Here is an 18,267-nt window from a genome sequence, read left to right as displayed (position 1 = left end):
TAGCTCACGATAGAGATGATTTTCACATAAGCTGCACCTAGACGGTTCCTTCCTTCATGCCGTGTGGTCAGAATCTCTCTGCATAGCCCTCATAAGAATTATAAACCATTTGTGTCTGACGACTTACAACTTTTCCTCTCCGTTTTCCCCCCTGCTGCCTTTCTCCTAAGGAAGATCTGTCTGCCTTCTGGGCTCTGATAGGATGATGGGTGGAAACTGCAATAGGACTGGCAAGCTAGCAGGATTTCACATTGATAAAGGAGGAACCCCCTGGTCTGAGGACAGAATAGAGGCAGAAAAGAAAGAGGGACACTGGCTCCCGCTGCCACTGCCCAACAAAAACTGAAAACAACTGAACAGAGTCTGCTTGGGAGCAGGTGCTAAGTTTGGGTAGAGATTTTAGGAAAATTAGATTTAGGACATGTGGGGCAACTATTGGTGGGTATGAGCTGTAAGTGGAAAAAGATGAGGAAACAAGTTTTCATCATTTTAACTGTGCATGGGAATGGATTCCCCTTTCATTCATTGAGTGTCTCCAGTGAAGGTTTAAACTATTTAACAATTAATTTTAAACATCAGACTAGTATTTCTTCAACGGCAACTTCATGAAGCTTTAGGTCAAAAGGTGGGGTTCATATGTAAATTTAAGCTTCCATTAAAAGTATGGTAAACTGTGTCCATTTCTCATTCATAACTAATTCTTTTTGTTTGTCATAAAAGCCTGGATTTAGAGAAATTTCCAAGTACTTTTATACATAGATAGCTGGATTGCGTGGAGGGTATGTAAATAATACTTTCTCAATTTTGATGTTGACAGTGGGGAGATAAACAAGACTGTTGTCCCGAATGCTGCCTTAAGCAGGCTATCTCTGGACGTGTTCCTGGTGACAAAGACCACAGCAACTGCAGCTGGGGAAAGAGGGCCTGTGGAAGGGTGTCAGAGGCCCCAGACCACTGGGAGTATGGAGACCCTAGGAAGGGACAATGGGCACATGATCAACGTCTGAAACAATGCATGCCACCTCTTCATGTGGGGAGGGCATCTTTGGTTCTTGGTCATTTCCTCATCCTAGAGCTACACTTTCAAACAAAGGGACAATGGCTAAAGGGGGTTGCGTTCCCACAGGTAGAATAAAAACAGCACATAAAAGTTGGAAGTTGTGAGCTAGGAGTGCCTTGGCTCACCAAATTTTTCTCTGGTTCCATTATTCACAAGGTTCCATGACGGCGGATCCTACCACTTCTTATTCACCTGTGGTCTTGGTCAAGTTTCTTAGCCTATCTACTTAGCCCTTAGATTCTTCAACTTTGAAATGCAGAAAATAATACCACCCACCTCACAAAGAGATGAAATGAGAAAACCTCTAAATAACACTCAGTACAGTGTTTGGTATGTAGGGAATACCAATGAAGGTTACTTCCTACTATCTCTATTAATCATACTGTAAGTACTGTTACACTAATGACAAGGACCGACCTAATTTTTTTTACATGATTAAACTTGAAAATCTACACCTAAACTTGAAAACACATTTCTCTTACTTTCCCTTATATTCACGAATATAAGGGAAATTATGATTTCTACATAAATATGAGCGCCAGTTCCTGAAGTTTGGTTATCTTTTCTAGCTTTTTCTCTACCTTTTTCATTGCCCCCATCTCCTAAATCCTTTCAGGTTTGAGTCCCTGGCCAAACACCCCAAAAGGAGGTTGCTGTTGACCATTTCCATGAATTCTTCTTCCATTATTGACCCCTGTAGCTCTGTGTTGACAGTTGTCTTTTGGCACATCTAACTCATATTCACATTGTTTGCACATTTCTCTCATCTGCCCTCCTTGATTATAGTTGACTGCAGAGACAGGATGAGCCTTATTTATCTTTGAAATAGCTACAGCATCTGTGCCTTATTAGGTAGTAAGTATTTAATAAGTATTTTAAAAATGAGTGAGTAAAGATGAGAATAAATTATTCATGATATGCGATGTCCTCTATTAAATTAAAAAATGGGGTGCTCAAACTCTAAATGGCTGTCCCCAGGCCCCGAGACAACACCCAATCACACACAGCACACTGGGCTTGTGTGTCACTCAGACTCACCATGCATCTTCTCTACTTTCAACTCCAGAGCATTAAAGCCAGGATGATTCTAGGACCTTGAGACTTGCCTGTTGCCTTTTTTTTTTTTTTTTTTAACAGCTCATGCAGCTCAATATCAAAAAAACAAACAACCCAATCCAAAAATGGGCAGAAGACCTAAATAGACATTTCTCCAAAGAAGATATACAGATTGCCAACAAACACATGAAAAAATGCTCAACATCATTAATCATTAGAGAAATGCAAATCAAAATTACAATGCGATATCATCTCACACCAGAATGGCCATCATCAAAAAATCTGCAAACAATAAATGCTGGAGAGGGTGTGGAGAAAAGGGAACCCTCATACACTGTTGGTGGGAATGTAAATTGATACAGCCACTATGGAGAACAGTATGGAGGTTCCTTAAAAAACTAAAAATAGAACTGCCTGCTGCCTTTTAAAATGTTAATATATGAGAGTAAATAAGCAAGTAAACTTCTTTGTCTCTTGAGTCGGAAAAATTCAGTGATGTGCTTGAGTATTTTTCATCAGAGGTCAACTCTAGAGCCCCTGAGCAGGAATACCCACTCCTTGCAAGCAGGGGTAAAGTCTAATTTGCATAATGCCCTACCACACGGTAGACTCTATGTCAGTGGTGGGTTTGTTGTATGCCACTCATGTTCCAGAAGCAATTTCTAATAATTCTCATTTCAACATCTTGGGGACAAATCTCATCTCCTGTTGTTTCCTTACATAGACATATTGAAATGTTTGAGGGTGTGCAAACATACATACCCACTAGTGGAGTCCAGAAATCCAGTAGCGCCAGAGAGTTGGGGCCAGTCGAGCTCATTGGTAAGAGCTGTTGGTAAATTGAAGAAGGATTTCTAAAGGAAAAATAAAGTAGTAATTATCAAAATGATCACTTGTTTTCTATAAGGAGTAAGATTATTGCTCAGGCATTGTGGTCTGTCTGCCTCTCTCTCACTCTCTTTCTTAATCTCTTTCTTTAAGGGCCTTTGCATTTAAAGCATATACCTCTTAAGGTTAACCATCATCAGAAAATTCACAAAGATCAGCATCATTCATGAACTGGCTTCCATTCAGCTCCTGGGAAAAATGTAGAACGCATGGCAGCTCATATTCATCCCTCATTTGAGAGAGGTGCTTCAGTAGACAAGTAAACTTTCCACTCTTTAATTTCTGAGATTTTCTCCATTTCTAAGGCTAGATAATCAGAAAATTGATTGTCTGGACAGTAATAATACCCAAGCCTCCAGCAAATATGCCTTCCCTGAGTTCAAAGCTATGCCTTCAGTCATTAGGATGGTGCCTCCTGACCTCCTTGGGTGGGTGGGGGGTCCTCAGACACCTTTGAAAAATCTAATTGTGGTTCCTTTCTTCACGAAGATGCACATATACTCAACATGGCCTATGATTTCAAGGGGTTCACAGAACTCCTGCAACTCTTGCATAGACTCCTGCTCAAGAACTCCTGACATAGAGTGTTGACAAAATTAGAATTCCTTTGAACCACATTCTATGACTTGTGCAAAATCACAGAAGAAAAATGTTGCCAGCTGTGTCTCCTGAATGTTCCTCCTCCACTCTGGTCTAATTCCTAGAAAAAGCTTATCTAGGTTGATGTGTTCAGAATAGGGTTGCCAGATTTAGCAAATAAAAATACAGATGCTCAGTTAAATTTGAGTTTCTATAAACAAAATGTGGTATATACATTCAGCAGAATACTATTCAGTCTTAAAAAAGATGGAAATTCTGACACATGCTACAACATGGATGAACCTTGAGGAAATTATGCTAAGTGAAAGAAGCCAGTCACAAAAAGACAAATACTGCATGATTCTATTTGTATGAGCTATCAAGAGTAGTCAAATTCACAGAGACATTAAGTAGTATGGTAATTGACAGGGATTGGGGGGAGAGGAAATGGGGAGTTGCTATTTAATGGGTATAGAGTTTCAGTTTTGCAAGATGAAAAGTTCTGGATGTTGGTTGTATAACAGTATGAATATACTTAACACTACTGAACTGTATGTTTAAAAATGTTAAGATGGCCAATTTCATGTTATGTGTATTTTACCACAATTTAAAAAAAGGAATATGCAGAAAGTTGAATTGAAATTAACCAGGGAATAATTTTTAGTATTAGTATGTCCTGGGCAATATTTGGAACATACTTATACTTTAAAAATTATTTGTTGTGTATCTAAATTCAATTTTAAGTGGGTGTCCTGTATTTTACCTGGGAGTCCCAGTTTGGATAAAATCTTGGAAAGCCAATGATCCCTTTTTGCCTTGGCTGACAGGAAACCTCAGTGCCTGGCTGCAGGAAGCAGTTTATTTCAGGAAATAATGTCATCTCCTTCATGTGCTCTGTGTTTCTCAACCTTGAAAACCCATGCCCCCTTTGGATGAACATGAAAGCCTTGAGTCCACCTTCAATCTTATTTTAAAATGAAAAAGAAATGAAAGATAATGCCTAAGACAAATCACATCAAAGCAATTGTAGCACTGAATAGGACTTTTCAAATGGCCTATGGTCCTGCCCCCTGCTCACTTTCTCACCCATGATCATCCTTACCTTGTCTCCTAGAGAGAATCTGAATATGGAGGTTGTGAGGGAAGGAAAAGCCACATTTCTCTCTCCTTAACCATTCAAAAATGTATCTTTATTGTTTTTTCTGATTACAAAGTAGTACATGCTTCTTATAAAAATTCAAACATTACAGTAATATACAATGTGGAAATGAAAGTCCCCCATCACCTCTCCTTAAGAGATAACTATTATGAGATAACAACTCTTAACACTTTGTATTATTTATATGTATATAATATATAATGGAATCTACTCATTCTTCCTACTTCAGAGTGTGTGATAGTTCCTACTATCATATAGAGAATGAGTACTCAAAAGAAATAAAATGAAATTTGTATTTCTTACTTTTGGACTGCTACTAGTTGAATGTGTTCCCCCAAAAGTTGGGTTAAAGGCCTAACCATCAACATCTCAGAATGTGACTTTATTTGTAATTGGGTCATTGCAGATGTAATTAGTTAAGTGAAGATGAGGTTGGAGTAGGAAGGGTTCCCAGTCCAATATGATTAGGGGTTCTTATAAGAAGAGGAAGAAGAGAAGCTAGAAGAGAGGCATGGAACAGATTCTCTCTCAGATCCCTCAGGAGGAACCATACTGCTGACATCTTGATCTCCACCTTCCAACTTCCAAAACTATGAGAATAAATTTCCTTGGTTTTAAGTCACCCAGTTTGTGGTTCTTTGCTGTGGCAGCCCTAGAAAATGAGGACATGGCCTGAATTGGACAATTTGCTTATAGTTCTTATGATTCAGGGGTCCAAGATATAAACCCTTCTATTATGCTGACTTCTCAAACTAAGTCATATAATAAATATATTCCACATGCACTGGTTATCCCATGGTGCCTTGCACTCTTTTCCATGGCTCTGTGAGCTTCCTTCACTCCGCTTTCCTCAATCACCTCCACCTTGCACATGTCAATCCCAAGATCTCCAGCCTTATTCTTATCCCAAGTGTGATTTCCAGCACAGTAGGTGCTGGAAGTGGATGGGAGGTGGTTGGGAAGGACGGCTTCTTGGGATGCATCTGTATTTGTTATGATTTATCCCCGTCAAAGGAGCAGAAACAAACTCATGGAAAGGAGGCTCCCAGTAAGTCTCAGAGCACCATGCAATTCCAGTGACTGGCACTTTGTTCCCCCTTAGCAAGAAGCACCCACCACATTACCATGGTGGAGTTTTGAGCAGGAACTCTCTTTTAGTTTTTGTTCCTCCTGGCACTATAAATCAAATGTTTTCTCTGTTTGTTTATCTTATTTTTTTTCCCTAGGCCTTTCTGCTTATAATGTGTGCTTGCTGTAGGATTTGAGAATATTCAGTTCCGCTGGAGAAGACAAGAAAAACAAATAGAATAGATAAAAATCATAAGATGTGGTAAGTCGAGATAGTGAGCAAGCAAGTGGTTTGTGAGATGCAGGCAGAATTTATGAGCTGTGTTAAGTAAGTTAGCAACCTGTAAAAACATGTTAAAACTTAAAAGAACGATACAACACTCCCCCACACCACCCTCTCACATTTTTCTCAGTCATCCGCACAATGACAAACCCAGATTTGGGAAACTGGGTTTGGAACTGGGCTTCTGATTCTGGGTGGGTCTGCTCTCTCTTTCAGAAGAAGTTGTTAGGCAAGAACTCTGCTGACATAGGGAGGTGTGTCTGATACCCTCTGCAGCCTGGAATAATAATGGCGGGGATGGTAGTTCTGATGTGTGCCAGCAAAGTGGGGAAAGGGCTCTGCTCTAGGAATTAGGAGATCTGACTTCTATGTCTGGCTCTACAAATACAGTAAAACTTCATGGTTTGGATATGACACTCTGGAAATAGGTTCCATACTTCATGCAGCCCCCATTCTCAATCAGGGTTGGGTAAAAAAATTTTATCTTCCTGGTGGGGGAAGAAAAGATGTTGAGAAAGGGGTAGGACCAGTGAGGAAATGGCCAGCCACCCTGTCTTGAGAAGTGGGGTCTCCATGTCCCCAGCATTCTCCCAGCTCAATCTCTCTGGATCAACCTGAAGAAATGGTCTCAACTACCTGGGAGAATCCTGGACCCTTTGCTCTTCAAGAAGCCCTCACCATCTGTGGAATCATCCCTACCAGGTGCTGAATTATAACTGGGATCAGGGTGGGTTTGCATTCCATAGTTTGAGCCCTAGAAGGCCCAGGAAGGTAAACTGCATAGGTGTATCCTGGTTATTTGATTGACCTTGAAATAACGCAAATTTGTGTTTTCCTGGTTAAATATTTTCGACATCATTTATGGTGTTATGGCAAGGTTTTACTACTACTAACTGTGCAAAATCAAGGAAAATGTAGCTTTACCAGCGTTCCAGCTCTGACGTCTCTCATTATATCCTATCTACTTCAATAAGACTGTTGGGAGGACCAAAAGACAGTGAGAGAAGCAGGTTGACAGGCAGAAGGCCCACACTATGTAAAGCATCATGTTTAGGATGGATCACCTAGTCTCTCCCTTTCCAAGTGGATTGTCCCAGGTTTTAAGAAGAATAAAGTTTATTGCCAGATAATAGAAAAGACTTGAGCAGACAAATGGAAGCCTCAACATATTTGTTCTTCCCTAGGAAATTTGGTAGCTAAAAATGAGAAGTAACAGCCAAAGGTTTTATAGACCTTAGCAAAAAGAGAATGTTTAAGTCATATCACATTAAACACTAAAAGCCTTATTTAAGCAACATTATACTCAAGATATTTCAGGCATTTAAGGCAGGAAATATGCAAATTAAGATCTCCCTCATGAACTCCTGCTTATTCTTCTTAAGCATTTATGTTCTCAGGAAACTCATCTTAAATGTACCTTAAATGTGCATATGTGGAAAGACTTTATATTTACCAAGAAAAAATTTCCAGACTTGTAAAGAGCATCAGAAACTCAATGAGTATTAAATCAACTACTGCATTGCTTCAAGTTTTCTTCTGATTTTATCAATGACATAAAAATGTTTTATGTCATAATTGGCAAGTGTATACCATTTTTTGTGTAATCACTTTTTGAGCAACCACTGTGTATCAGAAGCTGGATATTACCTCTTAGAAAAGAACAAGTACACAGGTCTATGGCTTCCCTGGTGGCACAGTGGTTAAGAATCCGCCTGTCAATGCAGGGGACACAGGTTCGAGCCCTGGTCTGGGAAGATCCCACATGCCACAGAGCAACTAAGCCCGTGTGCAGCAACTAATGAGCCTGGGCTCTAGAGCCCACGAGCCACAACTACTGAGCCCACGTGCCACAACTACTGAAGCCCGTGCCTAGAGCCAGTGCTCCGCAACAAGAGAAGCCACCACAATGAGAAGGCCGTGCACCGCAATGAAGAGTAGACCCCACTTGCCGCAACTAGAGAAAGCCTGTGCGCAGCAACGAAGACCCAATGCAGCCAAAAATAAATAAATTTAAAAAAAAAAAAAAAAGAACAAGTACCCAGGTCTCATACAAACAGCAGTAAATTAAATGACCATGCCTCAACCCAATCAGAGATACTGAAAAAGGCCCTTTTAAGATGGCACCTCCCATCACTCATTCTGGTCCACGGAGGATTTCTGTATTTTCTGTTGGTGGAAGAATCCCTTACATTGGGCATCAGGGCCCAGAAAAACTATTGAGAAGAGCACTTAGAGGGAATTTGGATAACTTGCCAAAGTCACAGAGCCGGTAAACAGTGGTGCTGGGATTTGAACCCAGGTTCTGGTGGAACTAAGAAAGGAGAGGCTTGGAGCAGACAGGGGTCCTCATAAGCTCAGCTTTTGATAGCCCTATTGTATCTGGTCCTTGCTTTTCCCTTAAGCTGCCAGATGTCCTGGAATCACAACATTGGCTAAGCTGGGTTTGCTAGTTTTTGAAAATGAGGTTTCCTGATTGCCTGCTGAGGGGACGGTCTCTCAGACACTGCTTCGGGTAAGAAGTTCAGAAGCCTATAGATATCTCTAGAGTTGTCTGCAACTTTTCCTCCTCTGTGTTTCTCTTTTATGGAAGCCATGCATAATTTATAAAGAATGCAGAATGAGTGTTCTGGGGATAAGTACTGAAATGATATGTGGACCCTACACAGACACCTACACACACACCCCACTCACATTCCCAGGGCCTGACACATGCTGGGGAAAGGTAGCCACAGAGAACAGTGCACTCTGCTGCTCTGGGGGCTTATCTTGCAGCGGGGCCTGGCAGATGAAGTTCTGGGAGAACAAGGAGAGAACAAATCATCGGGTTTCTGCCTCTGTAATCTCAGGCTTAAGTAGACCAGGCAGCACTGTTCACTCAGCTAATGCTTTGATGTAGACAACTTTAAGAACATAATGTAACTTTGAGTTAGATTTGTAAACTTTAGCAACTCATGTGCAGTGAGACGAGTCTGCTGTTGAGGTCCCTGTGGCCCTATAATTCATTACATACAGAGAGAGAGAGAGAGAGAGAGAGAGAAGGAGATTGAGAAACACAGCAAGTGCCAGACTGGCATTCTGTTGACCACTGTGCCTTATTCGTGGAGCTCACAGTCTAGAGGGGCACAGAAAATAAACACTTCCCAGCTGAGTAACCTGGAAGACTTTCTTTAACTCCTCTGTGTCTCACTCAGTTTCTTATCTATAGAATGGACAAATAATAGCACCTATATCACTGGGTGGTTGAGAGGATTAGAAAAGATAATCTGTGCCTAAAGTTTAGAATTGTAAGTGCTCAATAAAAGTTAGCTATTAGTGGTATTGATAAGAAGTCCAGGGTAATAGAAAAGATACCTATTCCACATGTGGAGATTTGGGGAAGGAATCTTGAAAGAAATGTTATCCAGTGTAAGTCCTGTAAGGTTAGTAAGATGGAGCCAGTGGAAGAGGGGTAGGGAAAAAGAGTTTAAGCATTGGCTATGCCATATGTAAAAACACAAGGCTAAATCCATCATATTATATACAAGGAAGACCAACAAACTCCCCCACTCCGCCCAACCCCAAACACAATATTTGCCAGTTATCTATTGCTATGTAACAGATTACCTCTAAGTTCAGCAGCCTACAACATAGTACATACAAGCAGATCAGTAACAGTAACTGCTCAGCTCCAGGGATGATGTCTATTCAATGCACATTTAAACTTCGACTTGAGCTAAATAAGTGATTTTCAGGGAAAAGGTATAGTATTTCATCTTTGACCCTATGCCAGTCCAAAAACTTATGGAGCAGAGAAGATAAAGTCAAATAAAGAATTCTAGCAAATATGACCAGTAAATATAAAGAGGACAGAATGGCAGGCAACAATCTTTCATCATTTTGCCTGAAAATAGCTCTTTTTAGTTTTTTTTATTTTTACCTTGTCAGCTCCTCTTAGTCTTTTCCTTTTCCTTTTTCTATTATTTACTAGTTCATCTCTAACCCCATGATTTATTTATTCAATGAATGAGTGGAGGGATGCTTTTATCTAACTGCCCCATATCCAGTGAAAATGCATCGTGTAGTTGGACTTTTTCTACAAATTCAATTCCTTCCATCATCATTTCCAGAGGGATTGGAGAACTGTATCCAAATTCATAAAAGTGAGAAAACAAGAGTTTAAAATGTGAGCCTGCCTGCCGCAACTAAGACCCGGTGCAACCAAATCAATCAATCAATCAGTCAATATTTTTTAAAAATGTCATGTTCACAGATCAATCTTTCATGGGGCCAATGAAAAAAATTCTTTCACAAACAGAAAAAAAACTCCTCTAAGGGCCAGAAACGGGCAACAAAGGGTGCTTATCATAAAAGTCTACTCGAGATACCATCATTGGATTTTGCTAAGGTTTAGTCATTCCTGAAGCAGTAGGGCTGCTGTTTGTCTGAGGCGGGGGTAGTTTTCCTTTGAGAGGTAAAATCCAGGCTTAGATTCTAGAAGAAGCCCAAAGTCCACAGTCAAGCTACAGAGGTGAGGACATGGGAATCCGTTACTGGACCACCTAATGACCAGGCCTGAGCTGGGCTCTCCAACCCACTATCTCACTCATAAAAATGATCTCAGTTTCTTTCTCTCCTCTGTTTCACCTGCTACCAAGAAGCTGTCACAAAACCTTGCTCTTTCTATCCTTCCAACTTGAGTTAGTGCTGCAGTCTTCAGCGGTGTATCCCAGAATCTTGTGGGGAGGTTCTTTAAAATATGGATCCTGTTTGGGTAGGTTTGTGGTGGGGCCCTAGAATTCTTATTTTTAAGAAGTGCCCTAAATAGCTGCAGTGACTGGCCAAGATTGGGAAAGGCCGCTCTACAGGCTACTGCCGCTGTTCAACGTCATCCACCACGTGGCACCACCAAGTGCCCCAGCCTCTTCTCCCGGCCCCGTCTCTCCCACCACTCAACCACCTGCAGCCCCTCAGACCTCCAGGCTCGTCACAAGCTCTTGCTCTTCCTTCACTGTCTTTATTGATCAATTGCTACTCATCAGTCAAGAATTAGCTAAATGCTGACCTTCTTGACTGCCCTGAACTTCCTCTGTAAGGTACCCTCCTCCGACTCTCGTCACACCTTATTATATGAGACGAAAGCACATTTCCATCTTAAGTCACTAATTTGGAGATTCTTTCTTTCACAGCAGCTGAGCCTATACCCTGCTTGATTAATAATTAGTCCTTTAAGAAGTGCTGACCTACCCTCCCTTCTTGCTAATATGTTACCAATGTGAGAGCATGACCTCTTTGGTTTTTCTTTTTTAAAAAATTGAATTATAGTTAATTTACAATGCTGTGCTAGTTTCAGGTGTGCAGCAAAGTGATTCAGTTATACATACATACATACATACATATACATATATACACATATATATTCTTTTTCAGATTCTTTTCCATTATAGGGTATTACAAGATATTGAATATAGCTCTCTGTGCTATACAGTAGGTCCTGTTGTTTATCTATTTTACATATAGTAGTTTGTATATGTTAATCCCAAACTCCTAATTTATGCCCCCCCATCCCCTTTGGTAACCATAAGTTTGTTTTCTATGCCTGTGAGTCTATTTCTGTTTTGTAAATAAGTTCATTTATATCATTTTTTAGATTCCACATATAAGTGATATCATGTGATATTTGTCTTTCTCTGACTTACTCCACTTAGTATGATAATCTCTAGGTCCATCTATGTTGCTGCAAATAGCATGATTTCATTCTTTTTTATGGCTGAGTAATATTCCATTGTGTATATATACTCTGGTTCTTCTTGATCTATTTACCTTTGGGTTCTTTATCAATTAGGCTTTAAATTCTTGGTGATGCTGTCCTCAATTTCTGCTTCTGGAATCTTTGGACCTTGTATTTCATAATTTCCCTCTAGGAATGATGGTTTAGCTCCTACCTCTGACCAATCCTCCAGTCATTGCCTTAAGTAGGAAATCCCCAGGAAATCACACAGAAGCCAGTCTTGACCCCTAGACCTTGGCAAGGGCTGGGCTGGGTAATTGCTGTCCTCATCATTCCCCCAGGAGTGGCATGGAGGGAACTAGTTGAAGGAACCAATGAATGAATGATATGTAGCAATCAATTCCAACTATCCAAAATTATTTTTAAATGCTAGGATTGTCCTCTTCCCACAAGCCAACTGATTTGAGATTCTAAATGTCCCCCTATGAAGAGTCACTTCCATGAAACCTATTTTATGGCTGAGGAACTTGAGGGAGAGTGTAGCAAAATGGTAGATATAATTAAGTAGAGGGCAAGAGATTGTTCTCTGGTCTTAGCAACACACTGGATTGCACAGGTGTTTACTGACTCACTACCTCTCTATGCGGAGATGTCTATCTAATGTGCTGGGGGAACAGGCATGTGGGCTGAGTAATTATAAATGCCTTTCAGAAGTATGGAGCTTAAAATAATTTCCTCTTGTAGCTTTTCATAACAACCAGTGTTTATGTCTTTTTAATTCTTGCAGAAGTCAGTGAGGGCTAAGATCACTGATGTTTTCAGAAGAATGAGCCTGCAAGAGCCCCTGACTTTGCTGGCAGGTAAGAGACCCAGATGCTCACCTTGAGCAAGAAGAAAAGGGCATTGAATTGATCAGGACTCGACAACAGCCTGTCTGGCCTGTGCCCGTGAACAGGGAAAGGGAACACAAGAACATTCTGTCTCTTGTGGCCTGATTGCTGTTGGAGAAAAGGATTCACCATGGGGCACAAAACTCTCTTTTTCTGACAGAATAAATGAGAAATAACTAGGATTGGGGCTTCTCTCTTCATTGTCTAACATCTTTAATCTGCCAGCCTGAAAGGTGTCTGAGGAGCAGAAAATGTAATTTTGTCCAGTTTTACTAAACAACAGCTTTTCCTCATCGGAAAAAATAATAAAAAATACTCTAACTCTTAATATTTCTGGAGTTGACATGACGTTAGCAGAGATAGAATTTCCATATTTTATTATGCACCATGAAAATCAGCCTTTATGCTTAATGGAAGCTTTATCCTCACTGCTAAATCCAGAGAGCGGAGGCAGGGCGGGTTAGTGAGAGGCAGAGTGAGAGCTCAGATACTGCCTGTGTCACCTGTGGGCTAATAAAGAGTAGCCTAGGCTGATTTACAAAATCATCTCAAAGAGAGGAAAAAAATGCATAGGGGCTTGAAAGATAGGAGCCGCTTTGCTCTCAGGTGAATATGCATTTTCTGCAGCCAGATTAAGGATACATTTTGCCCTTGACACAGCGCAAAATTCAATCTGTGCCTACTTACCCTACAGACAACAGCTTGCCAGGGGTCGTGCTAAGATTTTATAATAGTACAGGCAACAGCCTTTGCTAGCAAAATAAACATTTGGGAAATTGTATTTCAGAATCACTTCTCCTTCCTTCCTGTCCGCCTCCCCACAACTCGACATGCAATTCTGGTTCAGTGAAATGCAGCATTTAATATTTTGGAAGTAATTTTCAAGCAGATGGGGAAGAGGCAGGAGGGCAGCATCTACTGCTGGCCTTGATGATCTCTCTACCTCCCCTTCTTCTGCAACAAAACAACTCAAGCAGTCATTGTTTTTCCTTTGAAAGAAAAAAAAATAAGACAGCATGAAAGTGTTTTCAGATTTGCCCTTTGTTTTTTGTTGAAACCTTTCTAAGTTGAGGTCTTCTGTGTGATATGGGAAGCTCATTTTGAACCTGACTGCTAAGGACATCTTGGAGAGATGCTAAGGTGTTTTTAAGGAGGAAGAGGGCAGAGAGAGGCTCAGAACCCTTAGTTTCTGTGGAACCAGGAGGGTGATTCTTCACACTCTCTTTATTGAACTACAGATATCTTTCCAGATGAACACACTCCTAATCTAATTAGCTGTAAACAGGCCTCTCGGGTGCCGCAATGCTTTAACTAGAGGATGGCATAAGCAGGAGGGTAGGGAGGCTGGTGCAGGAAAGATACTCAAGACTGTGAATTCCTTTTCGATGGGCACAGTTGGGATGGGGTGATGTATCTGCAGGAGTGTTTTCTGCCTTATAGGGAGACAAAAGCAAAGACATGTTGACTAGTCTCATAAAGGGCAGAATGGCCTATTATGAACAATGAATACTTGTTTTTCTACAGCACTTACTGCTCTTCCCAGAATATGATTTACTACTTGGTGCAGCAAAGGAATGGCACCAAACACGCTGGGGGTTCCTGAGGGGTCTTGGTTGATAATACGCATCGTGATGGTCAGACCCTGAGAAAGACCACCCAGCCAAATGTTCACTTTGGAAGAGGTGGTCCCATTACTATTCCTCCTGGAACACGAGATCGTGGAGGGATTATAGGGTGGGGTTAGGGGTCAGCAGGTTCTTTCAAGTTTCACAGTCAGTGGTACAGAATCCAAATTCAGAACCTCTTTCTGCTGAACAGGTTGGAGAAAGGTCACACAGCTTCATTTTAAAAGACAGCTTCTGGCTGTTGCCCTCTTCTGTCATTTTGGGAAGGATTCCTAAAGGCATTTTAGGAGGGGATGATCTGGCATTAAGTGAATAGCAACCAGTGTGCGTGCTCCCTGGGTGAGGCAGGTCCCAGGTTAATAAGGACCTAAAGAAACAAGGCTTTACTGGGTTGAGGCCATGCTGACCACCAACCAGGCCTCTGATTCTACAGGGCCCATGAGGTTGAGTAATCAGCACTGGCCTCTGACAGCTGTTTCCCTTCAGTCACCCAGCCTTGAGCCAACACATAAGATTTCTGCTGCACTTCAATGCCCTTGGACATCTTTGCTTTCTGGTGCCCAGTGCTGGCTGGAACTGATTCCAGACTTGATCTGAAAGGGTTTGAGCGGCATGTGCTGGGTAAACACCAACGGCCTCTGGGCTCCAAGCCCACCCCTCTAATCTCTGCTCTGTGCTATGGAGTTGGACACTGCAAACTACACTTCCCAGATTCCTCTGAGTCTCCCTGCCAGTGAGAGGTGCAGGTGGGAGATGGGCAAGTGGGGGTGAGAGAAGGAGAGGAGGAACTATCTTCTGGTGTCTAGTTGAGGTCGGCATCCCCCAGCAGCTTCCAGCCTCCAGCCTTCTGTGCTACTTCCAGCTCCTCTCCACACTCCTCAGTGGTTCTGTAGCAGCTGGTTTGTGTGCCCTCGGCAGTCAGAGTACAGGCTGTGCAGTAGTCCAAACACCAGCTGCACCCCCCCCTCTAGCTTCTGGTAATACCTCTTCCTCCTTGTTGTTCCTTAGCCCTGCAGTCAGCAGCTGCTTTTTGCAATGATTAATCTCTGATAACTTCAGCATCTCCCTTTTTGTTCTAATACCTGTGTAATCAGTTCCCTGTATTAAATCTACCAGGGTAGCCAATCCCCTATATTAAATCCCCTCTGTTGGAATGCTTTCATTTTCCTGACTGACCCCTCATAAATGGTGACTCTGACAGTGACAAGAAACCCAGTTTAAAAGGGTTCCACATGCTGAATTAGCCAAAATATTGGAGGCTTTCTCTCTTTGCAGTGACATCACTAAAAGGCTCTCAAATAGGGGAACCTGTGGGCAGAGTGAGGACTGAGGAGAGTCTGATGGGCAGAGATGCTCTCTTGGGGAACCTCACACGTTCCAATGTGCTGCAGAAGTACTTTGGTTGAGGGACTAGCCTACACCATGCTGATGGCTTCCCCATTTTGCCCTGCAGCGGTCTGTCTTAGAGTGCAAGCTCTTCCCTGACATGTGAAGAATTTTGAAAACTACACTGCAGTACCCCACAACCACATCTTTCTTTTGTAAATCCTCAAAGTTTGGACATTGGAGGCAGTGGGAAAACGCTGTGACAGTGGTTCTCAAAGTCTGGGGACCCCTGAGGATCTTTGAGACCCTCAGAGAGTGTTCATGAGATCACTACTATCATCATAATACTAAGACTTGATTTATCTTTTTTATTTTAATTCACTCATAAGGGTACAATGGAGTTTTCAAGAGGCCACATACATGGATACAGAAGTAGATTGAAGGCAGAAGCAGATAGGGGAATTTAGCTGTCTTCTATCCAGATATCAAGGAGATTCACAAAAGTAGAAAAGAATGCTATTATTTTAGCCTATACTTTTTTTGTTTCAGAAAATAAAGTTGTTATAAAAATATGTTATTTATGTTAATGTGTTTCTTATTGTTATTTTCTAATGAATTAATAAATCCCATTGTGGAGTTGGTACATTCCCTTCACCCTCACTAGTCACTTAAGTTTCATGCTCCAGCCCCTGGTCATCTGGAGTTTAATCCCCACATTGAGGTCAAATCCAGGCAATCCTCTCCAGGATTTTCAATGGCCCAGGTTGGCTCTCCCTTCCTGGGGTCCATATCCTTGCCCCTGGACACACACTCTTTCTGTCCTGATGACTCAGTCACAACCCTTACATTACTCACAGGAGTGTCAGACTCCAGCTTTTTTGACCCCAGTCTCCGAGGACACCTGTCCAAGTCTCTTAGTGGCCTCCTACAGTGAGGGAAAGCATCCTGCCCTTCCCCCATGGGGACAGCGGAGCCCCACTGCCATACTGCCACTAGCGATTCCCAGCCTCAAGCTACAGGTTGCAGAAATGGTTTTCACTCCCTTCTTCTGCAGGTCCTGCTGAAGTCCTTCTAATATTTGACTGTGGAAGGTGGGACTAGTTGGCCCACATTGTCTTAGGGTCTCACTTGAAAGTTAGGTAGAAATAAATAGTCCAGTTTTTAACATCTGTTACAAAATCATCCCAAATTTCTAATGAAATATCTATCATTATTTATATTTTATACACAAGGAAATTAAAGCTCAGAGAAAATAAGTAAAGGTAAGTGGCTAAGCCAGGATTTGAGCACAGGTATGTCTGATTCAAAGTCCAAGATTATTTTATACAGAGATAATTTAGGGGCTTGAAATTCCCCTCTGGGCTCATGGTGTCAGTTTCACAAATGGCTTCTGTGCCATCAGTAGGGTGGCTGTATATCCCAATATGTCCGGGCCGGTCTGGGTTAATGCCTATTGTCCTCACATAATTAACAGTAATGATCCCTCTTCTCTCAAGTTTGGGCAATAAATTATAAGTCCACCACAACTGCTAGGGTTAGGGGAGTTTGGTGCAGAGGACCCAGAAGTACCAGAAGTTTTGTAGGAGGGCAGACTCTTCCAGTAGAGTCTCCAAAGCCTGGCTTAGATCCTGCAGGGAAGATATGCACTGGGGAGATGAAGTCCAGGCAGCCTCCCCAGATGCAAGGATGCTAGGAAGAGCCCTGGGTTAACCGCAGCCTGAGATATCTGGCTGGAGGAGGGTGGTCTATTCAGAAACTGGATGTAAAGTCCACAGAGCAGGCAGGGTGTGAGAAAACTACATATCCATGGTTGATTCTAGATAACTTCTGAGTTTGTCCATTTCTTTTCTTCCCAATGTACTCTTCTAGCTTAGGACACTTTTACTAGAATAATAACAAACTCCTAGCTGAGTTTCTTGCCTGCTCCCCCTTCCTCCCCCACGCCCCCCACCCATGTAATCCATCCTGCCCATTGAAACTGGAGTGATTTTTCTGAAATTCAAGTCAGACTGCTGCTATTTCTTAGTTTAAACCCCTTTGACGGCTTCCTATTGCCTTCAGGATAAACTCTGAGTTCCTTATGTGGCTTTGAGGTCCTTTGAGATCAGCTCCTATGCACCTTCCTAGGCTCTTCTCTTACATTCAGACCTTGTGCTGGATCAATGTCAGTTCAGCCCCACCAAACTTCTCATAACTCTGCACCCTCTTACTTGTGAGCCTTTGCGCGTGCTCTTTCAGCCCCTAAGACACTCCTTCCTAGGTCTGCTGGGACGGATGCCTCCCGTGCCTTCTTCTTCCCAGTTTGGGAAGCACGTGTGCATCACAGCAGCTCACACTCTGGAATTGCCTATTTGCTTATTTGCATTTCCCCACAAGGCCTGAAACTCTCTGAGGACCTGGGCTCTTTCCATCCTCTTCACCTCTGTGTCATTAGCTCCTATCACAGGGTTTGGCACGTGGTAGGTCCTGGGTTAGGATTTAGTGATATTTTGCTTACAAACATTAAAAGCCAAACAACCAAAACAGGAGACGTCTGAGCTCAACATACATCATGGATGTCTGCTAGGCATGGTACTTATACCTAACCTGATTCTCTGTGCAAATGAAGAGACTCCATAGATAATAA

The 18,267-nt window shown here is 42.0% G+C and overlaps 1 protein-coding gene across 6 annotated transcripts in view; it reads right to left on the bottom strand.

The window, feature by feature from the left end:
- The window catches only part of AOAH (acyloxyacyl hydrolase), a 177,583-nt gene that overhangs the window by 68,382 nt on the left and 90,934 nt on the right, over window positions 1-18,267 (bottom strand). For all 6 annotated transcript variants that reach the window (XM_036864537.1, XM_036864542.1, XM_036864543.1 and 3 more), the window contains one exon: window positions 2,879-2,970. In XM_036864537.1, coding sequence (XP_036720432.1) covers window positions 2,879-2,970 — 92 coding nt within the window. The remainder of the gene's footprint in view (window positions 1-2,878; window positions 2,971-18,267) is intronic.

The sequence above is a fragment of the Balaenoptera musculus genome, chromosome 9 (assembly GCF_009873245.2).
Source record: "Balaenoptera musculus isolate JJ_BM4_2016_0621 chromosome 9, mBalMus1.pri.v3, whole genome shotgun sequence".
NCBI lineage: Eukaryota > Metazoa > Chordata > Mammalia > Artiodactyla > Balaenopteridae > Balaenoptera > Balaenoptera musculus.
Note: the sequence above shows the minus strand (reverse complement) of the source record. Positions and strands in the feature narration are given on the sequence as shown.